Below are 26,375 nucleotides of genomic sequence, written 5' to 3' on the forward strand. Positions count from 1 at the left end.
GTCTCACGTGGCAGAACACGCAACATACAGACACGCCAGGTTTTCAGGGCGGCCCTGGTCTCCTAAGATGCTATGCCTTTCGCACTTTGTAAGACTTTTCTTTTCAGTACATTTGGAAATTAGAAAACATCGTTTGTTAGACTGTGCTCTCGGTCTGGGGGTCTGGCACACCTGAGTCACTTGCGGGGTCCTCAGAGGGCACCTACCATAGTCCTCTACTCCTCTCACACACTGCCACGTACCCGCCTGGTGAGCCTGTTTTTCCGACCGCACCTGGACAGGACCCTCGGCAGCGCGAGAGAGGAAAAGCAGGAGGTTTTACAAGAATCTTGTTTAACATCTGCCGACACCAAGCCACACTTACTCGACAATGTGCTTTAAACTCCTGTTCCTGACTTTTCAGATTTTCATTCATGGCTACAAGGGCTCTCAAGTTCTGCAGGATGCTGAAAAGAAAAGACCAAAAAATGACTGACTTGAAACAAACTATTATGATTTTATGAATCACGGGGAAAACCGAGACCCCAGATAAAAAGGGATTTCTTTCTTAATTTCCTTGTCTCTCCCAAGAGTGTCTAATGGGCTTCCCACAAATGGTTATGACCCCCCTTTAAATGACATTATTATTCATTTATAAGCTGAGTCCATCGGGCCACATCCAAACAAACACTACAGAATTCAGCATTAAAATGTCAGCTGCAGAAACAACAAGGAGTTTCAAGATTACTGTATATTTTTAATGATACTGATTACTTAACAGACTCAGAGCACAGACAGTATCGTAATTTTAGTATTTTTCATTTCCCTTCTGAAAGGAAACGAGTTTTAAGGTCATTAAAAGCACCAATTTGAAATTTAAAATGTCAAGTATCTAATAGTACTTTGCTCCACTTCATGAAAAGAGGGTTTCTAATCATAAAGCCAAGTAATCTGTAGGTACTTCTTGGCTAAGAATGTCCACCAAACCCAGAACTGCTCAATCTGTGCCTGAAGCATGTATTACTTCATGATTTCACTCAAGTGAGTGACACTTGGGAGATTTCACCACCCACACAGTTTGGTGCTAAAACGGTCAAATGTGAGTGATTATATTTAATTTAAATGGTCTAAATACAATTAATTGAAAAATAAAACAAAACACAAAAACCCAGCAGCTGTGTCTTGGTCAAAAAAGACTGTACCTTCACTCCCAAAGGACAGGGCTAAAATGTGTGCTGTTAAAACCTGGTAACCATGGTTGACTCTAAGGGAGGGGGGCAAGGGCGGGAGGAGACTTTTCGGCACACGTCCTTTTGAACCTTGAATGTATTACTTAGTTTTTAAAAACAGAAAAACAAAACACAAAACGAGCTGTTCCTGACCCCAGGGGGAACTGGGGGGCGGGGAAGAGGAGGCTAACTCAGAACCCCCTGGGCAACAGTCACGGCCCAGATCAGCGGTGGAGTAACTGAGCGGCACGGGGCCAGCAGCAATGACCCCCAGCTCCTCAACCCGGTGCTCAAACCACCAGAGAGCTTCACGGAGAGAATAAGCACATGCTGAACCCTCTTACCTTGGGTCAGCTTTGGCTTCTACCTTCTCAAGGGCGGCCTGTTCCTTGTCCAGTTTCTCACCGTAATTCTTGAGCTGCGGGAGACAAGGAGGCACGTTGTGGGGACAGGAGACGTCCTCTCCTTCCCGGCTCACACCTGCACCCCTTTCCTGACAGCCCACTGGATTTGGCTGTATGTTGAGAAAATAGGTGGACGAGAGGAAGACGATGGGGGTGGAGGGACAGCATGGAAAGGTCAAAACCAGACCCTTCTTGACACATTCTGTTGGTAAATGAGACCTTAAAGGCAATACCTTTAAATCACAGCAGCAAATGGGTGGAAAGCCAAAAGTAATGCTGACAGCAGGTGTCTTTCAGGAGGAAGAGGTAAATAACAACAGTGGCTGTGAGAGACAGACCTGGGTTTCAATTTCAGGATACCACTATCATGGCTGCTTGACAGGGGCAGGGTTAAATCTCCCATCTTGAAAAATTCCACTTTCTCTTTCTGAGTCAGACAGTTGGGGGATTTTAAAAAAGAAATTTTAAAGAAATTCAGATTTTAATTTTTAAGGTGTGCAGATCTATCCCACAATAGAATACTAAGCTGCTATTAAAAAAAGAAAGAATAAACAGCTCTTTTATGATGATCTCTAACATCTACTGTTGGTTGAAGAAAACAACATATAAAACCATGATTCCAATGTGCTTCCAATGTGTGTAAAGGAATGTACACATCGGATGTACACAGGTATAAAAGAACCTACATGTTATTTGTACATGCATGAAAATTTTCTGAAAAGATTCACAAGAGACTGGTTACCCTCTGGAGAGAGTAGCTGTTTGCTTGGGTTACAGGGGGAGCACCCTTCATACTTCTTGAATTTTGAACCATGTGAATGGGTTACCCATTAAAAAAAAACAAGTTAAAGAAGTTCTAAGAGTTCCAGCTGAAAATGGAAGACCAAACACAAGCTGCAGCGAGCTCCTCTTGCCTCAAGTCCAGGCGATTCTGCTGGATCACAGGAGGTGGGTACCTCGGGGACAAGGAAGATGGCAGCAGACAGGAAGGGCCTGTGGAGGACTGCCGTGTGGACCCAGAGGACGCAGGAAGGCCTGGGGTGCAGGGCTGGGGTCTGTATCAGGATGAGCCAGCGGGCTACGCAGTGAAGCCTGGCTCCCTTAACCCAAGGGCTGGCGCATGGGTCCCAGAGGCAGGGCTGCCCCCAGAGAGCTGGCAACACTCGGCAGTAGACACAGTGCCCCAGCCCCGAACAACAGGTACCACTGGCTGATCCCACCAAATAGTGGGACCCAACCTTCCAGAATAGTCACTGCACCAAATGGACACAGAACCCATACAGTTGGTCACAGAAAATTTCAGAATCAACAGTAAGCACACCATGAAGAATTATCAATTCTTTTATATATATCAATTATATGTAATATATATAATAAAAAAAATTATATATATATAATAATATATCAATTATATATTCAGATATAACCATAAAAAATGTTTCAATTCAACAAATGAATTCTGATCTGAAGGAATAATTTATAGATCAAGAAAAACTTCAGACACAGTTAATGCCCTCAGAGAGGCAGGAGAGGATACTGCATATTAAAAACAGAATTAACCTCTCACGTACAAAATCAAAGCTGTGATTGCTGAAATTGCAAGCGCACAGGCTAGAACCTGGGGGCCTCTGCTAACGCAGGGGCCTGCGGCAGCCCCCAACCCCCGGCCACACGTCAGGGCTCCCGTCTGTCCTCTGCCTTCCGTGCTCTGCTTCACTTTGCCTAAGTTTACTGGGAAGGCAGATCTTCCCTGTTTTCCAGTGCTACTAGGTTATCCTGCAAGGCAGGTTTTGCTGAAAAGGTAAAACCTGGGCACACTGGCATGAAAGGGCTCAGAGTGCTCATTCTGCCCAGTCCTTGCCTTGAACAGATGAGAAGACTGAGGCCCAAAGGCAAAGCTCATTACTGATTCAGGTTCACAGTGTTCAGGATTCTGACCAAATCTGTCTTCTCTATAAGCTGTTCAGCACTAGGTTTTGGAGAGCCTCCCGTTTTTCTAGATGGGAATTAGTTTGACTGCCCTCCTGGACAGCAAGCTCGCTAAGAGGTCAGTGGTGCCGGACTGTTAGCAGTGGAATCTGAACGGCCCCTCTGCTTTAGTTTCTCCAGCTGCAGAACAGGGATATCAACAGTGTGTTGCCAGGGTTGTTATGAAGATTCAATGACTAATACAAATGATGTGCCCAGAGCACACCCAGCACACTGTAATGTTAGCTGTTACTATTATGTGAGGACAGGAAGACTATCTCCTACTATTGACTTAACTCATACCTTCCACCTTTCTAGCACATGTACAGGGTTCAAAAAATATTTGATTTAGTGTTTAATACCAAAAGTGACTTGATAACCATTCTGGATTTATATCCTAAGACAGTTAAGTGTTTAGGGAAATTGATATCAAGATGTTTTGCCTTTAATCTCTTCCAGATTGTTATAGAAAGATGGATCCATGACTTGGCAAACTTCAAGCCAGGGACTGTGTAGCATGAAAAGTAGGACAGCTGCAGGGATTCCACCCCAGGAGTTTGCCATCTAATCCAGAAGGAATGGAGTCACAGAACAGTGTAAAGAAAGCTGATGTGTCCAAATGCAGCACAGGCACCTTTAGAAAGAATTTTTAAAAAATTCCTCTAATTGTCATCTTGCGTCTGCCCTTTTCAAACATTCTGACAATAACTGAAGCCACCAGTCCAGGTCAGAATTACAAAGCTTTGTCAGGTTTATAGCAAAGCAGTGAACTAAGTGCTGCATACTGCTGGATAAGTGACAATTTTAAATGGGCAAATTTCATGCGAAATTAAAAAAAAAAAAAAGGGACTGCCTTGGCTTCAGAGATGCCTTTGAAGGCCAGTCCCGCTTCCACATGGTCCAGAAAGCACTAGGTGGGGCCCTCGCAGCGAGGCCCTTGTAAAGTACAGCTGTAGCCCGAGCACGAAAATCACAATGGGGAGAGCTCTTCAGACCTGGGTGAGGATTCGCTTTCCGTGGAAAGAGGGACAGAAGTAAAAAGAACTAAATTCCTCGCATGACAGAGCTAGTACCACAAATGTTTGTTTTCCTCGCCTGGCTTCTGAGGCAGTCGCCAGTGGGAGGTAAGTATGCTGTGATGCTGATGGAGGACCGCACGGTCGCCATCTGGGTCAGGACACGGACCACAGGGTCAAACAGACCCACAGCCCCTCTTCCATTCCGCCTAGGAGATCACCGGCAATTGTGAACAACGAATTATACCCTCTGTAGTCGTGTCATCTCACAAAAAGAAACCTCCTCTCTCTCACGGAATCCAGTGTTCTGGAGCAGAGGCCCTTTGCCGTGAATGACCCACCGTGTTCTTCAACGTGGCCGCCCTGCCTGTCTGTCAGGCCCACTGTCCTCAGGAAGCTTCCCGGACCCTTGCAGCCCACGGCGACCTCTCCCACCCAGACTCTGATGGTTTAGAACACGGCAGTGTGGATAAACTTATGGCTCGAGTCATGCGCTACCATGTGATTGTCCTTTGTCCCCAGATGGACCTGAGCCCTGAGAAGGGGATGGTGACCCCTCCACACAGACTGATGATGCAGGCATCCCATCAGTGTTGCAGGTCAAACGATTACCAACAAGACCCATGGAGGAAGGAAACCTGCTCACCTCTGTCAGTGTTTTCTTTTTTTCCTCATATCTGGCTTGTAGGTTGGTACGACTTGCCTGCAGCTGTAAACGAAAGATAAAAGACATCTGTTCTCATTTGAGCCTCACAATGGCACAGATTTGGGAGGTATCCACATTTCACAGATGAGAAAATGGAAGCTCAGAAAGATTTAAACTAAACAAATATGGACGTTTTTGACTCAATTAGCACCAACTACATGTCAGGTGATATACTAGGTTTTCTGCGTAAATTCTAACAGTGAATCCTTACTACATTCAATGGACGAAGACATTACCCTTATTTAACATAGGAGGAAATAAAGACTCAGAGGGGTTAAGTTACTTTACTAAAGTTTCGTAGCTGATAACTGATAAGGACTGGGTTCAAATTCAGGTCTGACTTCTTTGTATGGCTACAATCACTTCAGTTAACAAACAGAGAGATGGAAGGAGGAGTAAAAGAAGGAGAAGGAATAAAGCACATGGTCCATGTATCCCGTTCACAGGATACAAACTGCATTGCTGCACTCAAGAATCTAGCATAGAATTTGACTGGATGGCAGACAATGCCAGATAGAAGAAAGGATTCAGGACTTCAACATGCGGAGAAAGAAAATGAACTACCTTTACTGCTCCAAGTTATACAATCGTAAACTTACATCTCAAAAATGTCATTTCCCTTTTCCTTACAAAAAAGGTATATCTTGTGCTGTCTATGAACTTAGATATCTGAAAACATTCCATTCAAAGCTCAAAGCGTTTGTACATTTCTACTTTTGAAAAGGGGATGTGGTAGAAAACCACAGTTAGACTCATCAGACACTTTGGTTGTTACTGGTGTACAAATTAACAATGAGAAATTGTATTTTGTATCTCAACGATTATTTCAAAATAACTCAGCCCATTAAAAAAAATTATTTATTTATTTATTTATTGGCTGTGCCGTGTGGCTTGGGAGATCTTAGTTCCCCGAACCAGGAATTGAACCCGGGCCCCAGCAGTGAGAGCATGGAGTCCTAACCATTGGACCACCAGGGAATTCCCAACTCAGTCCATCTTTGAACCTGTAAGCAACCTATTAAGAATTATGTCACCTTCAAAAATCATTACTCTTGGGCTTCCCTGGTGGCGCGGTGGTTGAGAGTCCGCCTGCCGATGCAGGGGACACGGGTTCGTGCCCCGGTCCGGGAAGATCCCACATGCCGCGGAGCGGCTGGGCCCGTGAGCCATGGCCGCTAAGCCTGCGCGTCCGGAGCCTGGGCTCCACAACAGGAGAGGCCACAACAGTGAGAGGCCCGCGTACTGCAAAAAAAAAAAAAAAAAAAAAAATCATTACTCTTAAACTGTGCTTCTAGTTACCAGTCTCCACAACTGATGAATTTCCAGCCAGGCCTCTCAGGAAGTCACCTCAAGCAGAGGGCAGGAGAGAGAGAGGAGGGAAGCAGGGGGCTCTGGCTTCTTTCTTTTCAAAGTGTGCCAGCTGTGCAATGAGGACTGTTATTAACCTGTCTGTGTCACTAGTAGATGAGGGCATTTCTGGAGAAAGTTTGTTTTTCTCTTGAAATTCTAATGACTTAACTCTTGAAGCACCAGGAAGAGTTCCTGCTATTTTCGTACCTGCTTCACCCACCTTCCTGCCCCCCTCTCTCCCCTGCACCCACCCACCCATCTGACATTTACCCAAGGCTCTGCTCAGATGAGGTGTGCAGTGGAAGGCAAAGAGCACGGCACAGTCCTTTCCCTCAAGGAGCCGAACCAGTAAACTGGGGATTAAAGTATAAGAAGAGCTGGGCCAGAGATGGGCCCCGGGGAGGCCAAGGAAAGAGTCCGCTTGCTCATGAAGGAAGGAGTCACCGACAAAGACACACGGGCGCTGGATCCTGACAGGGAAGACACCTCTTCTCTTTAACTAATCACAGATCTGCCCAGCTTTTCTCTAACAGGGGCTGTCCCAATAGCTTAGCTAAGTTTTTGTCTTGCTGGAGTCCTCCGTGATTCTCCCATCTCCATCTTCTTCTTCATCATTAACCCCGAGACTTACCCCCCAAACTTCAGCTGCTGGTTAACACTTCTTTCTGGATTCCTCTTTCTTCAACCTCAGGTTTCTTGTCCGCTATCTACTAGCTGCCTTCCTGCTCTCTGCCTCTGGCAGCATATTCCCCTACTGGACCATGTTCTTTATTCCTCCTCCTTCTTTTACTCCTCCTCCCATCTCTCTGTTGGGCTAAGGCTCTCTCCGTGGTTCTCAACACCAAGGCCGCAGGAGAATCCTGGTCACTTTCTACCCTCATGGCCTTGTAGGAGAGGTTCTTGGATTTAAAGAGTTTGGATTTTCTCATATACTATTGGTAGAAGTATCAATTAGTAAAACAATTGGTGAATAATTTGACAGTTTCTAGAAAAACTGAAAATGCATATTTTTTTGATCCAGCAATTCCACTTCTTAAAATCCGTTTTACAGAAATATTTACATATTTGCACAAAGATGACTGTACAAAGACGTGCATGGTAGCATAAGTTTACAACTGGGAAAAAATCCCTGGGGAAGAAACCTCATAAATAGAGGACAGGTGAAATAAACTACAGTACATATATACTGTGTATATATACTACGTTCTTTCATCAGAAAGAATGAGGTAGATCTATAGGTTCCAGTCTTGGTTCCACTGCTAATAAGCTGTGTGACCGCAGGCAAAACTGCTTCACTTCTGTGTCTCAGGTTCTTCATTTGTAAAATGAGGGTAATAATAGTACCTCCTTCACAAGGATGTTGTGTGAACTGAATGAGTTAATTTTTTAAATAATTAATTAATTTTTGGCTACGGTGGACCTTTGTTTCTGTGCATGGGCTTTCTCTAGTTGTGGTGAGAGGGGCTACTCTTTGTTGCTGTGCACGGGCTTCTCATTGCGGTGGTTTCTCTTGCTGCGGAGCACAGGCTCTAGGCATGCAGCCTTCAGTAGTTGCGGTGCGCGGGCTCAGTAGTTGTGGCCTTAGGGCTCTAGAGCACAGGCTCAGCAGTTGTGGCACACGGGCTTAGTTGCTCCACGGCATGTGGGATCTTCCCGGACCAGGGCTCGAACCTGTGTCCCCCTGCACTGGCAGGTGGATCCTTAACCACTGTGCCACCAGGGAAGTCCCTGAATGAGTTAATTTTGAAAAGCACTTTGTAATTACTCTAAAAGAAAGTCCTTATTAGACATTACTATTACTGACAGAGAGATATCTGTGATAAAATAAGTGAAAAACAAACTCAATTTTTATAACCAGACAACCCCCTCTCCCCAGGTGAATGAGCATATGTAAGAGCTTGCAAAGCCTAGGAAACAGCGGGTTGCTCTAGGGAATGGGACTGGTTGAGAGTACAAGGGGATTCCCATTTTTAACTTCATACAGTTCTATACTATTTTGTTTATTTACAGTGAGCTTGTATTATCCCTATAATTTAAATTTAATGAGCTGAAGCATTTAAATTTATAAAGACAGAAAAAAATGATGTATTTGTCTAGAGTATGTCCCCTCATCACTACCTTCAGACCCCTGAGAGCAGAGATCGTAACTTGTTCTTCTTTCACCACCATGGCCTAGTTCAGCGCCCAGCACAGCGGTGCTCAGCTAACCTTTGTGAATTAATAAATGCTCTTCTTGCCCTGTGATCTTCTAGAACAGAGGTTGGCAAATATTCTCTATAAAGTGCCAGACAGTAAATACTTCAGGCTCTGTAGGTCTCAATTCTGCCACTGGAGCTTGAAAACAGCCACAAAACATATGTAAACAAATGAGTGTGCATGTATTCCAATAAAACTATTTACAGAAACAGGTGGCGGCTGGACTGCCCTAGGGCCTGCGAGTGTCGACCCCTGTTCTAGAATCTCCTTTGACCATTCTGACATGGAGATCTTAACGCCTTCCCCAGTGTCTCTCTTCTTGAAGAACGGTTTTATTTTACTTGAATAAAATTATGAAAAGAAAACACTAACCTCTTCCAGTTGTTTGGTCTTCTGCAGAATCTGCTTGTTCAAGGAAATGACTTTATGATGATGTAGTTGGGAGGTTCCTAATTTTTCTGGACTTTCTTCAGCTGATAGCTCAGACTGCTGTGGGAAACAGATGGAAGACCCAAAGGATTTAATTAGCCCGCCCCAGTGCATTAAGACAGCCCTGTCCCTGCTCAGTCTGGGCAGAACACCACTGGGCAGCCGGTCACAACCAAGCCAGTGGGGCCCCGGGGTCCAGTGCAAACCCAATTCAGAGAAGAAGATTTTGACCCAATGACCAAAAGCCCGATCAAGAGCGTCTACGTTCCTGGCAGAGTGAACAGCATGTGCAGAAGCACAGGGATATATAACTGTGGTTAGGTTGATATCACATAAGCAATAGGTTCTCATCAAAGGGTCTCAAATAGAGGAATAACATGGTCATCTTAGTATCTTCATTAAGACCATTCTGCAGTTATTAAGAATGATGAATTGATTCACTTTCATCAAAGTATTATAAATATATGGTTAAAAAGTTTAACCATTCGGAAGCACTTACAACGAAAAGAAACAGTCTCTCTCTCACCTTCTTCTCCCCATCCATGGGCCCATTTCTCAATTCTATTCCTCTGGTGTTCACGGAGGATAGATTTGAGAGAGGCGAGAGTTGCTGAGAGAGGCCAGGAGGAAGGTCCTGAAATTGTGTAAATGGTGAGGGCATGGAGAAGAAGGGCTGGACAGGACGTAGAGATTGTCAGGACGGTAAGTGAGCAAGGGAGAGATCTCCGGTTGGGGTGATAAGGTGAACGTCTCAACGTTACCAAGAAACCGTGCGAAGAAGGGGGCAGCTTGGTGCAGATACTGAAAACAAACCCTTGCCTCAAGACCCCAGAGAGGGAAGTCCCAGGAACAAGAAACGAGAAGTTTGACCCTATTCCAATAGGCATCTTTAAAACACTTCTTGGGTGATCACAGAATAGACAGCTTCACTGACCAGCCAATGAACACCCATTATAACCACATTGCCTTCTTTACTGGAAGTACCCCAGTTCCAAGCTAATCTCTGATTTTTAAGCCCAAGCACAACGAAACTGTACGAATATCTGATTTTCCCTGCATGTTTTAACAGTGATCACGAGTTTCAAAGTTTTGGAAGATTTACCTCTGGTGGAAAGAGACAGAAAAGCGAGAAGGAGAAGAAACTGGACGGTACAGTCACCACTTATCTTGGTTAAGGATTTCCCTGAATAAGTCAGAGGCACTATTAATAGAGGATAAGTTTTTTGCTGCTTAATGACTCTGGAGGTGGGAGTCAACCAGCAGGATATGGCTGCATAAAATGGCAGGAAACATCATTTTCTATCTTGTGAGCTGCTAGGCCATAAAGGAGAACTAGACATTACAAAACAGCTAGCTTTGAAACCTGGGATCTGTGGAAAATGTCGACTAACACATTCCAGCTTATCTGAATTTCTTCAAATCGGAGTTAACTTTTAAAATGCAATTAACTTTGGGCACATCAAGATATTTACAACCTGTAGTCAACGGAAGGAGAACTGTTCCCGAAGATTATTTGAGAGCATAAAAAAAGGGGGAAAAGGAAAGAGCACTCCCTCTTGATTTTCAGATCACTTGTCAGAAACATAATTATAATTGACTAATTATATCTCCTCCACTTTGACTATATCATCCTGAACTATGTTATCAATTTGGCCACTTTTGTCTGTTATATATTTAGTAGCTTTCTTCTTATAGTTCATTTCAGATTTGGGTTTTAACATCCAGCTTAGATTCCTTGATACTGATTTCCAAAATGTCACTGGCATATCCTCAGAGCATTCTGCTTTACTAGCAGAATTACATAAACCCTCCATCTCATGATTCATTGATGTCTGAAATGGAATTAATTCCCCAATCATAGGAACTACCCCATGTGGTATGTCTCTATGTTTGATGTCAGGATTATCTTGAGTGCCCTGACCTCCTCTGGCTGTCTCTCTGGCTTTGGATCAGGTCAAGCTGTGGGCAAGCAGGCTCCAGGGGATTCATGTCTCGGTCACCTCCCAGGGAGACTTCCTCCGGTCTGTGGGGGTGAGGGGTGGGCACATACTCATTCAGTGCTGTCCTGCACCTTTGGCAGGAGTTGGATGATGTCTCCAACTCTTAGCATGACTTCCTGCTGAGAAACTGCTTTTATGGCCAAGGTCCCAAAAGAATGAAAACTGCATTTCCCACCCAGCTTCCACACCCTCTTATCAGTGTACCTGTCAACATGCACAGCTTTGTTTAAGACTATGACCTTTGACTTCACTTCCAAGAACCCTTCTTGCAGGAAAACCAGTAGCTAGCTTGCAACCTGGAAAGAGGACTTCCAGGCTAGCTGGCTATTCCTCCCCCCTGCCCCTGCCTCTCTCTCAATTTAAATTTTTAGCCACATGGTCCCTTAAGATCCTTTCAGGGGGTCTTTGAGGTCAAAATCCTTTTCATAATGATACTAGGATATGATTTTTTTTCACTCATTCTCTCATGATTGTACAGTGAAATTTTCCACCTGTTATATGACATGTGATGGTATCACTGCTCTGATGTTAATATGTAATGCATTTATCATTGTTATTTGTAAATGAATTAATATGTAAGTTTTTAGGACCTCCTCAGTGATTTTTAAGGGTTCTTATAGGGTCCTGAAACTAAAAATTTTGAGAACCATTACTTTAAGGGGCTGGCTCTCTTGGGAATCTACTCACTGACTGGGGCAGCCTCATTAACCCTGACTCCAGCCAATGCAGTGGGCCCACCCACGAACCTGAGAGGGGAAGCGCTTTCTGATTCCACCCTCACTAGACAGCTGCTTCAACCAACCAGAGAGAAAATACTTGTAGTGCTCCGAAAGGATGCTCAAGTCTCCATACAAACTTACTATTACATCTCTGTTATGACAGTGTATGTCCCAAGCAAACATGGGCTTTCAAAATCCTTTCTCTTGCTGCTAGGTGGCAATTCTCACTGCTCTGTGCAGTCCCTTAAACTTGCATCTGCAAAGCATTAATGTACACGTCAGGTTATTAAGTGCCATTTCCACATCTGACATTTCTCCAGTGCAATTAAAATGAATAATATGCACATGAACAGGCCCACAGTACATATAAATTTGTGAATTCCTCCATGTGCCTGAGTCCAGAGATGGTGCTACGCAAACTGCTTTATTTAACGGGAAGTTATTTTTGTAACAGAAAAAAATCATTTATTCCAGAGCTGCACTGAAGAGAGTTCTTAACCTAGTCAACGGGAAGCTGATTGCTCTATATTTCAAACACACTTTTTATTAAGTCGGCGAAATTTTTCATTTCTTTCAAATACCCTCCTCAAAGCCAAAAGAACTAGACCAAAGAAGGCAGAAACAGGTCTTTGAAACAGTACGGCTCATCTGACATTGTGTCCACTGACAGTCACAGTGGGAAGAAAACTAAAGATCACCAAGTTGGATCTTAAAGGATGAAACAAAGTTGGACAGATGGAGAAAGGAGAACGGGCTTTACAGAAAATCCTCGACAGAAAAAAATTAAGTCCCTGGGGTGTATTAACTGATTTTTACTTGAAAAGCCCAACATCTCTCAAAGAATGCCAACCATCTATAAATATTGCATTGTGTTTACATTAGAGCAGGGGCTAAAGTGCCAATCTAATTTTGTTCAACAATTTCAGATTAAGAACGTGCTTTCAGAACCACAGGGTGGATTAAGATGACTTCTAGTGCAGATTCAATGTTTTCTAATAATTGACAGATGTTTGCAATTTCTATTCTTAGGGGAACCAGATATAAATGTCACTCGATAATATTAGTCCAGTTCAAAATAGTAAATTCCTAAGAGAAACAAAAAAATGATTATTTTAGCTAAAACTATATACTTTCATAATGAAATAGACCCAAAAGGTTATCTACATATCAACCTTCCTAATACAGGAATCTTCCCTATGTCATCCCTCTCCCATTCCCCCACTAAAATGTGGCTACTAAGCTGTCAATAATAAAAGACCCTTATCTCATGAGGGTGCCACAAGTTCTCCAGACTGAATAGATGAACTTCAGTTTCTGGACCTTGACAAATCCTCCCACTGAAAACAAGTAAACAGACAATATAAAATATTTATTTTTTTAATCTTAAAAAAAAATCTATGCACTAGCAAGAATGTAAGAAATCCTAAAAGGCCAAAAAGTTAGTAAAAGTGGGAATCCAAGAGGTAGGTGTACCCATGGAGGCTGGCTTTTTTCTTGAGTGTTTGCCAAAACCAGTTGATCTCAGGCTTTGATTTTTATAATTCAACAACTGCTTTGCATAATCCTTGACACAGATGTAGGAGGAAAAGAAAGAATCTGCCATGAGGTTCTGTGACAACAGATTTGCCCTTGTGCAGTTCTATAATCTAAATGTACACACTACCTGGATGGTCCAAAAAACCTACAAGCCAAGACTATGTGTACAATGGGCCTGAGCTGGGGTGTGCCCAAACGCGTGTAAGAGCAAAAGACAATCCCCTCTGGAAGAACAGAGCTTCAACTCTAGGTCTCAAAGAACTTCTACAGATAAATTTCCAAGCAGTATGAACCGACAGTCAAAAATCAAAAGCACACACGAAGTCAAAGCATCATGAGAAAAAGCTGGCAGAAACGAACAGCAGAAATGGACCTGCAAACTCACACACACGTACCCGCTCCTCCCGGAAGCCACAGAGACAAACTGCAATCACTCTTGTGTAACGGTCCAACTTTTCTAACAAAGAAGCATCCACAGCTCTGCCTTCTCTCCTTTTCATAATAAGATGTCAGCTCCTTTCACCATCTTGGCTATCCCCTGGACATACCGTAGCTCATAACCCTTTTCGAGCATTCCCAATGGAATCTGAGCACTGCAGACAGGATGGGATCATTCACTTTCCCTGATCTACACTCTGCTCCCATTAACGAAACCAGATACGTAAATGTGCTTTTCAGTATTCTTGACTCTCACTAACGAAGTCCCATGAATTTCAAAGACCCATATTCACGTAAACTTGCTGGGTCTAATGCACAGCTCTGGGTCCCAAGGTGACCAATATAGTCTATCTGCCCAGAATGCAGCTAAGATTTAGGAGGTGTGAACAAAATCCAAAACCTCCCACTTTTACCCAAGAACTAATGTCAGGTCGGACGGCATCCTCATCAAATCCTGAACTGGTATGACTGATTTTTCTAAAATAAAATAGTTCATGCTTACCTTCCTTAAAAAATGAATTTATTTGTTTGGGCTTAACATTTCAGTCTAAGATATTTTTGAATGTGGATTCTATTCTCCAATCTATTAGCCACCTTTTCTACTCTAGCTTTAAATGATGTTTAAATTTGACGAAGCTAATTCCTATGTCTTTATCCAAACTGATAAAGACCCTGAAAGGTATAGGTTATGCTGTGTGACTTGAGACAATCCCACCAGGTCAACAACTCGTTAGCTTGTATCATTCTCTTCGCTGTTAGTTTCTGTGTTACGTAACTCAGAATTTAGGAAATCTTGGAGCAGTCTGGAGACACAAACATATTAGCATATTCTCTCTAGATATACAGGGTTCCTTCATCTCCGAATTCTGATTGTTTTAAATCTCTCTCCCCACCTTCCTTTGTTTCATCAGCTAACCTTTACTGGGGCACAGTGTTAGGCACTGGAAACGTGGAAAAAGACACAGAGCTCACGGTCTAGTCAGGTGACACCCACTCATCCATAAAGGGGCTATACCCACCACATTCTCCCCAAGCCTTCATCGTGACAAAGCAAGAGAGAGTTCTGAAAGCTCTTCTCGTTCCTCCTTCTTCCTCCCTTCCTTTTCTCCTCCCTTCAACAAATGTTTATGAAAACCCCATTACGTTAGGCACAGGGCATGCACAATGCTCCCAGCCCTGGCTGACAGCACATATTCTAGTCCTGGGAGACAGAGACAAATGAAATAGTGCCTTGTGAGCAGTGCTACGAAGGAGACGACACGAGCAGATCCACACATCAGAGAAAAGCCTTAGGAAGGAGAGGCACCGGCAACTACGGGCGAGCGTTATTATGTGCCAGGCAACAGGAACAGAGATGAAAGATGAAATCTTGGCCCTCCAGAAGTTTACAGATCTGGAATATGACCTGTCTAACACCTGTGACCTTAAGTGAAAAAGTGGAGCCTAGAAAGAAGGGGCTTAAAAATCCTCCCCGACCTCGCCACCCCACCGCCCCCCGAATCCCAACCTGGGTTTTTCTATCTGCGAGAGGGCACCTCCTCCCCTGTACTGCCCTTCTTCCCCAACCCTAGGTGCTAATGCTGCTAGAAGAAGAGTTTTTCGGGTGGGGTCAGGTGATGAGATTAGAATTATTCATACCTGAGCTTATTAGAAATCACACCGGTTCCAGCTCAGCTCAGGAAAGATTCTCTAACGAAAGTCAGGGTCTCCTAGTTCCTAAGCACCCCATGACCTTCTGATGCAGGCAAGGTCCCTGTGCTGGACAGGAAAGTTTCCAAAACCTATTGAGAAAAAGAATTTCCTCCACAAATAAGTCCCCTGATGACCCCAAATGCATCTCACCTTAAAATAAGATCAAGATGTTGACAGTCTTCTGGCTAGGATATTCCACTCTGGAGATCTGGATGAGAATATTTTAATGTGGCATTTTCCAGTGATATGAAAAGCCACTCACATACCCCAAACAGAAAATCCCACAGTTTTTAGTAGCTTAGGCGTGACTGTGTGTGAGTGCTTGGGCTGCGTCAGTTTTTTACTTATTTCTGTGGTTAGTTCCCAACGTGACCTGGCTTCTTCACCCCACGCAGCCCCACTGGGCAGTCAGACAGTGGGAGAGTCTAAAGAGGCTTGGCCACTGCAAAGCCTGGGAGGCAGACACTAAAGATGGCCAAGGAGGCCATCCCTGCTGCCCCCTGAGGACACTCCACCCTGCCACAGAGACAGGTTTCAAAGTCAGACAGTCCTGTATGCAAACCTGGAACTTATTAGCTACATGGTAGTACACAAGCTACTTAACGCCTCTGATGACCATCCCATCTACAAAACAGATATAATATCACATGCTTACGTACTAAGCAGCAACACTGCCAGGCGCTTGGTGAGGCTCCGAGGTTACAGAGGAGAAGAGTAAAGTGTGGTCCACGCACACATAAACAGGTAGCTTCAATTGCACACAAGCAAGTGTCAACATACGGATGGAGGAAGGCAGAGGGTTATAAGCAAGGAGGCAGCATGCTCTTTTGAAAACTAAATGAGATAGTGGTACAAAAAGTACCTGGAAAGGAGATCGATCAAAATGGTGGAGTAGAAGTGGAACTCACCCCTCCCATGAACACATCCAAAACACACCTACAGGCGGAACAGTTCTCACCGAAAACTAACCGGAAAATGGCAGAAAGGCTCCTGTACAACCAAGGCTGTAAGAAAGATCCACACGGAATCGGGCGGGAAGGGAAGAAAAGCAATCGGGTCAGGTCCCCTGGGAAGGGATCAGAGGAAAAGGGAGATCACATGGGCGGAGATCCACCCTGCGGAGTGAGCAGTTCAAGACGCGTGTTGGGCTCCCCGTTCCCGGGGTCCAGCACCAGGAAGACGAGCCCCTCAAGCTGACTGGAGCACCAGTGGGACGGACAAACAGGAGGGCTGTGGGAAGCCTGGACTCCGCTCGAGAGAAGCATGTCTGCGGTGGCTTGCTCTCGGGGCAGGGTGGAGGGCGGACGGAGGACTGCTCCAGTGGCTGCCTCGTTTCCCACCCTGGCATGTGCCCCAGCCTGAGGCAAGTGAACACCCTAGCCCAGCTTACTTCACATCGCAGCTCCACGGTGGACTGGGGAGAGAGCTCGGCCACTGCTGGCACTCGCTCAGCCAGGGCATCAGAAGCAGCCCTGCGCTCTGACGGCACCTGGACTCCACAGTCCACACCCCGAGAGAGACTGAGAGCCCACATGGGCCCCATCTGCCCTGTGGCATGGCTCCACAACAGGGCGGGGAAGGCAGGGGCTGGGGGCAGGGGCTGGCTGTGAGGGACAAAGAAGACGTGGCCCCGAGGTTGCGTCTGAGCAGGATGGCAGCAGCCACTGTGGTGCTTGCACAGGCGGCATAGGGAGGCAGCCCTGACCTCTGTCTGTGGCTGGGTCACCACAGCCCGTGCCCCATCATGAACCGAGAACCCACACAGGTCCCATCTCACTCCAGCACTGCTCCCCCGTCTGGGGAAAGGGGCCCAGTGCTGAGAAAGGGGAGAGCATACACTTAGAGGGAACAGAGCCGGCTTGGAGCCAAACCTCAGGGCTTCTGCTATAGCAGCTGGGGATCTGCCCCTGCCCCTGATAGGGCAGTAATGGCCACAGAGCAGAGGGGAAGCCTGAGCTCACAGCTGGCTCCAGCTTTAGCCCCTCCATCTACAGCCCCACCTTCTACCAAGGTGAGAGCTGCCAGCACACCCTGAGGAAAGATGTGACTTGCTTTGAGGTCAAATCCAGCTCTCCCACCAAAGGCAGGAGGCAGATGTAGTCTGTACAGGGACACTCCCACATAAGGACACCCTTCAGGACTGTAACAGATAACTACTGTTTCACGTAAGTTCATAGAGGCAGAGAAAGTTAAGCAAAATGAGAAGGCAGAGGAACTGGTCTCAACTGAAAGAGCAAGAGAAACCCCTGAAAAAATAAATAATGAAAGAGAAGTAAACAAATTACCAGATAAAGAATTCAAAGCATTAGTAATAAAAATGCTAACTGAATTAGGGGAAAGGATAGATGAACACAGTGAGAATTTTAACAAGGAAATAGAAAATATAAAAAAGAACCAGTCAGAAGTGAAAAATACAGTAACAAATGAAAAACACTATAAGGAATTAATAGCAGACTAAGTGATACAGAAGGATGCATAAGTGATCTGGAAGATAGAATTATGGAAGTCACCCACTTGGAAGAGCAAAAAGAAAAAAACAAATATGAAAAAATGAGAACAGTTCAAAAGATCTCTGAGATAACACCAGGCATTACCAACATTCACACTGTAGGGGTCCCAGTAGGAGAAGGGAGCCAAAAATATATTTGATGAAATTATGGTTGCAAAATTCCCAAACTTGAAGAAGGAAACAGATATTAAGGTATAGGAAGCACAGAGGGTCCCAACCAAGATGAACTCAATCAGACCCATGCCAAGACATATCATAATTAAAATGGCAAAAGGTAAAAACAAAGAGAGAATTCTAAAGGCAGCAAGAGAAAAACAGAGTCATATACAAGGCTATCAGCTGATTTTTCTGCAGAAACTTTGCAGGATAGAGGGAGTGGCAGGATATACTCAAAATGCTGAGAGGGAAAAACCTGCAACCCAGGATACTCTACCCAGCAAGTTTATCATTTAGAATTGAAGGAGAAATAAAGAACTTCTCAGATAAGCAAAAACTAAGAGAGTTCATCAATGCTAAACCTACCCTAAATGAAATGTTAAAGGGTCTTCTCTAAGTGGAAAAGAAAAGGCTATATAACAAGAAGTAAGAATCTATAGAAAAGGAAAAATCCAAATAGGAAAGGCCTCAATGAGGGCTGAGGATCAACCACTTAAGTAAGCTAGTACAAAGATTAAAGACAAAAAACTGGAAAAGCAACTCTGACTACAATAAATGGTGAAGGGATAGACCTGAAGCTGTAAAATGTGACATCAAAACCACAAATCATGGGGGAGGGGAGTAAAAAAATGCAGATCTTTTAGAATGTGTTTGGACTTAAACGACTGACTATCAGTCTACCACAAGTATCAACAGATACAGTTATAAGCCGAGATACATGAACCCCATGGTAACCACACATCAAAAACCAGCAATAGATACACAAAAACTAGAAGGAAACACAAACATACTACTAAAGAACCACAAGGGAAGAAACAAGAAGAAGAAGAAATGAACAGAGAAGAACTATAAAAACAATAGGAAAATAAGTAATAAAACAGAAATAAGTACATACCTATCAATAATTAATTTAAATATCCATGGACTAAATGTTCCAATCAAAAGACATAGGGTAGATGACTGGATTAAAAAAAAAATGACCCATTTATACACTGTTTACAAGAGACTCACTTCAGAGCTAAAGACACATACAGACTGAAAATGACGGGATGGAGAAAGATATTTTATGCAAATGGAAATGACAAGAAAGTAGGTGTAACAATACTCGTATCAGACAAAATAGACTTTAAAACAAAGTCTATAACAAAAGACAAAGAAGGGCACTATATAATGATCAAGGGGTCAATCCAAGGAGAGGACATTTTACTTGTTACCATATATGCATGCACCCAATACAGGAGCACCTAAAAGTATAAAGCAAACATTAACAGACATAAATGAAGAAACTGACAATAATACAATAATAGTAGGGGACTTTAGCACCCCACTTACATCAGTGGACAGATCACCCATAAGGCAACAGTGGTCTTAAATGATACAATCGACCAGCTGGATTTAATAGATATCTACAGGACACTCCATTTCAAAACAGTAGAATACATGTTCTTTTCAAGTACAACAACTTTAAGAGGACAGAAATTATATCAAGCATTTTCTCCCCAACCATAACAGTATGAAACTAGAAATCAATTACAGTGAGAAAAATAGGAAAAGCACAAATACGTGGAGACTAAACAACATGCTACTAAAAAACCAATAATAAAATCAAAGAGAAAATCAGAAAATACCTCAAGACAAATGAAAATGGAAACACAACTTTAAAAAATCTATGGGATGCAGCAAAAGCAGCTCTAAAAGGGAAGTTTATAGTGATACAGGCCTTCTAGAAGAAACCAGAAAAACCTCAAATAAACAACCTAACCTAACATCTAAAGGAATTAGAGAAAGAAGAACAAAGTCTCAAGTCAGCAGAAGGAAGGAAATAGTAAAGATAAGACAGGAAATAGAGACCAAAAGAACAATGGAAAAAAATTCATGAACCTAACGGCTGTCTTTTTTTTTTGAAAAGATAAATAAAATTGATAAAGCCTTAGCCAGGTTCACCAAGAAGAAAAAAGAAAGAGGACCCAAATAAACAAAACAAGAAATGAAAGAGAAGAAATAACAAATGATGCCACAGATATACAAAAATCATAAGAGAATGCTATGAACAGTTCTATGCCAACAAATTGGAAAACTCAGAAGAAACAGACAAGTTTCTAGAAACATATAGCCTGCCAAAACTGAGTCAAGAATAAACAGATAATTTGACAGATTACTAGACGTGAAACAGAATAAAAAAAAAAACTCCCTGCAAAGAAAAGTCCAGGACCAGATGGCTTCACTGGGAAATTCTACCAAACATACAAAGAACTTATACCTATCCTTCCCAAACTATTCTGAAAAACTCCCAAATTCATTCTATGAGGCCATCATTACCTGGATACCAAAACCAGACAAAGACACTACAAAAGAAGAAAATTACATGTCTTTGATAAATGTAGATGCAAAAATCCTCAGTGAAACACTAGGAAACTGAATCCAACAACACATACAAAGAATCATACACCATGCTCAAGTGGGATTTATTCCAGGATTTCAAGGGTGGTCCAATATTTGCAAATCAGTCAATGTTATAGACCACATTAACAAAAGGAAAGATAAAAATCACATGATCATAGATGCAGAGAAAGCATTTGACAAAATTCAACATCCATTCATGATTAAAACTCTCAAAGTGGGTATAAAGGGAATATATCTCAACATAATAAAGGCCATTTACGATAAACCCACAGCTAACATCATACTCAATGGGAAAAAGCTGAAAGCCTTTCCCCTAAAATCAGGAACAAGAGAAGAATGACCGCTCTTACCACTTCTATTTAACATAGTATTGGAAGTCCTAACCACAGCAATCAGACAAGAAACGAAGGAAGAAAGGAAGAAAGAAAGAAAGAAAGAAAGAAAGACATCCAATTGGAAGGGAAGATGTAAAACCGTTACTATTTGCAGATGACATGGCACTATATAAAGAAAATCCTAAAGTCTCCACCAAAAAAACTATTAGAAGTAATAAATGAATTCAGTAAGGTTGAAGGATACAAGATTAATACACAGAAATCTGTTGCATTTCTATATACTTATAATGAACTATCAGAAAGAGAAAGTTAAAAACAAAATCTCATTTAAAATTGTGTCAAAAAAAAATACCTAGGACTAAACTTAACCAAGGAGGTGAAAGAACTATATTCTGAAAATTATAAAACACTGATAAAGGAAATTGAAGATAATTCAAAGATATGGAAAGATATCCTGTGCTCTTGGATTGGAAGAATTAATATTATTAAAATGGCCATACTACCCAAAGCAATCTACAGATTTAATGAAATCCCTGTCAAAATACCCATGACACTTTCCACAGAACTAGAACAAATAATCCTAAAATTTATATGGAACCACAAAAGACTCCAAATTGCCAAAACACTCTTGAGAAAAATGAACAAAGCTGGAGGTATCATGCTCCCTAACTTCAGACTATGCTACAAAGCTACAGAAATCAAAAACAGCATGGTTCTGGCACAAAAACAGACACGTAGATCAATGCAACAGAATAGAAAGCCCAGAAATGAATCCACACACCCATGATCAATTCATCTATGACAAAGAAGGCAAGAATATACAATGGAGAAAAGACAGTCTCTTCAACAAGTGATGCTGGGAAAACTGGACAGCTACATGTAAAAGAATGAGATTAGAACATTTCCCAACACCATATGCAAAAACAAACTCGAAATGAATTAAAGACCTAAATGTAAGACCTGAAACCATGAAACTCCTGGAAGAGAAAATAGGCAGGACACTCTTCGACATAAATTGTAGCCATATTTTTTGGATCTGTCTCCTAAGGCAAAAAAATAAATAAAAGCAAAAATAAACAAATGGGACCTAATTACACTTAAAAGCATTTGCATAGCAAAGGAAACCACTGACAAAATGAAAAGACAGCTGTTGGAGTGGAAGAAAATATTTGCAAATGATATTACCAATAAGGGGTTAGTATTCAAAATATAGAAACAGCTCATACAACTCAATATCAAAAAAACAAACAACCCAATTAAAAAGTGGGCAGAAGATCTGAACAGACATTTTCCAAAGAAGACGTACAGATGGCTAACAGGCAAACGAAAAGATGTTCAACATCGCTAATTATTAGAGAAATGCAAATCAAAACCACAATGAGCTATCACACATCTGTCAGAATGGCTATCATCAAAAAGTCTGCAAATAACACATTTCAATTAGGATGTGGAGAAAAGGGAACCCTTGTACACTACTGATGGGAATGTAAATTGATACAGCCACTATGGAAAACAGTATGGAGGTTCCTCAAAAGCCTGAAAATAGAACTACCATATAATCCAGTAATTCCACTCATAGGTATATATCAAAAAAACCCAAAAATGCTAATTCAAAAAGATACATGCACCCCAATGTTCACAGCAGCATTATTTATACAATAGCCAAGATGTGGAAGCAACCCGAGTGTCCATAAACAGATGAAGATGTGGTGTATACACACACACACACACACACACACACACATAAAATAAAATTCTGCCATCTGCAAAAACGTGGATGGACCTAGAGAGTATTATGCTCAGTGAAATAAGACAGAAAGACAAATACTGTATGTTATCACTTATATATAGAATCTATAAAAAAACAAATGCACAGATATAGAAAACAAACTGGTGGTTACCAGTAGGGAGAGGGGTTGGGGGAGGGACAAGATAGGGGTATGGGATTAAGAGATACAAAATACTATGTATAAGATAAATAAGCAACAAGGATACATTGTAGAGCACAGGGAAATACAGCCATTATTTTGTAATAACTTTAAACAGAGTATAGTCTATAAAATACTGAATCACTATGCTGTACACCCAAAAGTAATGTAATGTTGTAAATCAACTATACTTTAATAAAATTTTCTTTTTTTAAAGTACCTGGCACTGAGAAGGCACTCAGGGTAGATTCTTCTGATTCCCCAAGACAGATCTGTGCCTCTAGATGTACAAAATGTTTTCAGATTCTGTCTCAGGGAGATGTTGACCAAGAATGATTTAGTCGCAGATGAGTCAAAATGGTGTACAGTTGATTAACATGTGGCATTGAGGAGAGTCCCTTCCTGCCTTTCTAGGCACCCTGCACCTTCCCTGGCCCAGCCTTGCCTGGCTCAGCTTCCTTTCCTTCCTTCTGCGATAGTACAGTGGAAGTATTTGGGGGACAGTCAAGCTTTTAGTTTTCTGCAAATCACAGTACTAGATTCTTCTTCCCTGCAAAAATGAATGCTACGATGCAGTGAGCATGTTGGACAGTAACACCACGAAGCACAGTGGTGCCTCACCAAGTACGTTCTGGGAAGAGTGTCATCCTCTGGAAACAAAGGGAGATGGTGCTCCCTGGCCAGAGCTTGCTGACACTCATGAATTATATATCTGGAAGCTTATTCAGATTCCTCTTCCCTGCTTTACAGGAACCACATTAAACTGAGTTATGTATCTCAGGGACTTGCTCTGAAAAACAGGGATTACGTACCATGTTACACTGTTGTAAGAACCTGTGAACTTTACAAATGAAAGAGAAGCCTGCACATGTTTTTTACTTCATTTTTATTTCTCAGTGCCTGTCGACTTTCCAACCACTCGCACCAGGCAGGCTGTTTGATTCATTCCCTAGTCACAAAATCACTTTCACACTTTCATCCTCTCCAAATTATTGCGTCCCTTTTCTTCACTAAGCAAAAAATCCATCCTGATCTCAGCCTAATTTGGGTTTCTTTCAAGTGCCACCAAAGGCTTTCCTCCTGAGCATTCCTCAATCCCATCTCTACTTTCAAGGGTTTCATTACTGAGGCCAGGAAGGTAGGGGCATGGATTTTTAGATGGATTGCCAGTGCCCTGTTTCAGCCCGATGTATGGCAGTAAGATTAAAGAGAAAAACAAATATGCTGTGGTGGGCAGCTCTAACAGAGCCCCACAGCCTCTGCAAACGCGGTGGGATGCATGTAACTGCATGTACATAATTATGTCACATAAAACTGTAATGTCTGTCTTGTGGGGAGGTGCTTCCTTTGCTGGCTTTGATGAAATAAGTGATGTTGGTGAGGCCCACCTGGCAAGGAATGGAGGGCAGCCTCCAGCTGACTGCCAGAACTGCTGACCTCAGCCAACGGGTGTCAAGGAACTGAATGCTGCCAACAACCATGTGAACTTGGAAGTGGATCCTTCTCCAGTCGAGCCTCAGATGAGACCGCAGGGCAGGTCAGCACCTTCACTGTAATCTTGTAAGAGTCTGAAACAAAGGACCCTGCTACACTGTGCCAACCACCGACCCACAGAAAGTGCAATAATAAACTATGCTATTTTAGGCCACCGCATTTATGTAATATCCCTGTGTAGCAAGACATAACTAAATTCAGAGAAAGAGAAAAGCAGCCCCTGACATCTGAGAGCTAATCTGGTACTCTCAGCAAGGCCTTGATGTTGCTGGGAGCTGGCCTGCACTCATACTAGGCTTCGGTGTTAAATATAAATAATTCCAGAGAACAGCAACATCAGACACGCACAAGCATCGACCACTCTGTAATCATGTTTGTTCATGAACATTGTTCTAATCCCCTAAATGATCAAACATCCCCCTATACCAGCTAACATGGGCATACAGCTTCAACCTTGATTCACTGCCCTTGTCTCATAGATTTCTTTAGATACTATTCACTGAATTGCCCCTCCTTAAGGCATACAGCACAGAGCAAAGCTCTACTTTCTTGAAGCTTCCCCCAAATCCCCTAAAACAAGTCTGAATCCCGTAAGTCTTTTCTGATGCCTCCTTACTGAGATGCTGCATCATTCCCCATTGGTGTGTGGTCTCCCTCACTACAACCAGCAATAAACCCAACTTGTTCAACTATGGGTATGTTCCTAGTGGTCTTTGGCTGGAGGATACTGACAAGACTATAGCAAACAAATAAAGCAAATAACAAAAACAAAAAAGCAAACATGATTTTACCATGGAACTTGAATAAAAATAGAAGTTTAAACCGATAAAGCAAGAAAATACATAGTTTAAATTAGATCTAAAATACAAAGATATAACAAAGTATCTCCAAATGAGTATAAAGAAATTATTTGATAAATGATATGAAGTGGATAGGAGCAGGAAAACTAGGATGAATGTACACTTAGACTAAATAAAAATGAACTCTACACAGGTTAAAGGATTAAACATAATAAAAAATGAGCTGAAATGTAATGGATTACTTTATCAGATCCATGTGAAAACTATTCTGAAGACTGGAAACATGGAAAATGTTTAGAATTTGATGTGACCAAAAAAAAAAAAAAAAAAAAAAGCAAATTGTACAAGTGCAAATAAAGCCTACCAGTAGGTGCATGGCTATAACGTGCCAGGAACTGTTTTAGGCATTTTGTTCACATTTCATTTAATCTTCACAACGCCGTGCCAGGAAAGTTATATGATTCCCATTTTATAGATGAAGATACTAGAGCAAAGAAGTTAAATAAACTGCCCAAGGTCACAGAGCTAGGAAGTTGAGGAGACAGGCGTGAACCAAGATAGGACTCCAATGCTGTGTTTGTAACTACACTGTTCTACCTCTTCTAGACACACATGATGATTGCAACTAGGTGTTACCATGGATATCTGGGGACAAACACTGGATTAAATATGCAAATGTGAGATAACTGTGATACGGGAACAGGATTAAAGGCAATTTAATTTTAAAAATACTTGTCTTTAATGCTATATATTTAATGCAAATAACACAGACAATCAAGCAATGAACTGGTGAACTCCAATTCTCCATGAGAAGTTTTAATTATATACGTCCTTGGAAAAAGACCTGTCCAAAACTACTATCTCACTCTTTTCTGGAAGAACAGAACAGATGCAGAGAAGCAAGAATACAGAATGCAGCCATCGGATCACTGTACAAGGGTGAGGTAGGGAACGCTCAGGGGATAGAGGTCCAGCAGGAATGCTGAGCTGATGGGGAAGGCAGGTAAGCTTCAAGACTGGCAAGCAAGGACAGGTATACTAAGGAGGGTCTGCCTACTTGCTTCCCCTCTTATCATCTGAGCTCCTAT

General features: G+C 42.5%; 1 protein-coding gene across 2 annotated transcripts in view; it reads right to left on the reverse strand.

Annotated features, from left to right (window-relative positions):
• Nucleotides 1-26,375, reverse strand: part of CCDC93 (coiled-coil domain containing 93) — an 87,180-nt gene that overhangs the window by 20,191 nt on the left and 40,614 nt on the right. For both annotated transcript variants that reach the window (XM_067742156.1, XM_067742157.1), the window contains exons 12-15: nt 9,221-9,337; nt 5,243-5,305; nt 1,553-1,626; nt 365-446 (exon numbers count right to left, since the gene is read on the reverse strand). In XM_067742156.1, the coding sequence (XP_067598257.1) occupies nt 365-446; nt 1,553-1,626; nt 5,243-5,305; nt 9,221-9,337 (336 nt within the window). The remainder of the gene's footprint in view (nt 1-364; nt 447-1,552; nt 1,627-5,242; nt 5,306-9,220; nt 9,338-26,375) is intronic.

Source organism: Pseudorca crassidens, chromosome 6 (assembly GCF_039906515.1).
Source record: "Pseudorca crassidens isolate mPseCra1 chromosome 6, mPseCra1.hap1, whole genome shotgun sequence".
NCBI lineage: Eukaryota > Metazoa > Chordata > Mammalia > Artiodactyla > Delphinidae > Pseudorca > Pseudorca crassidens.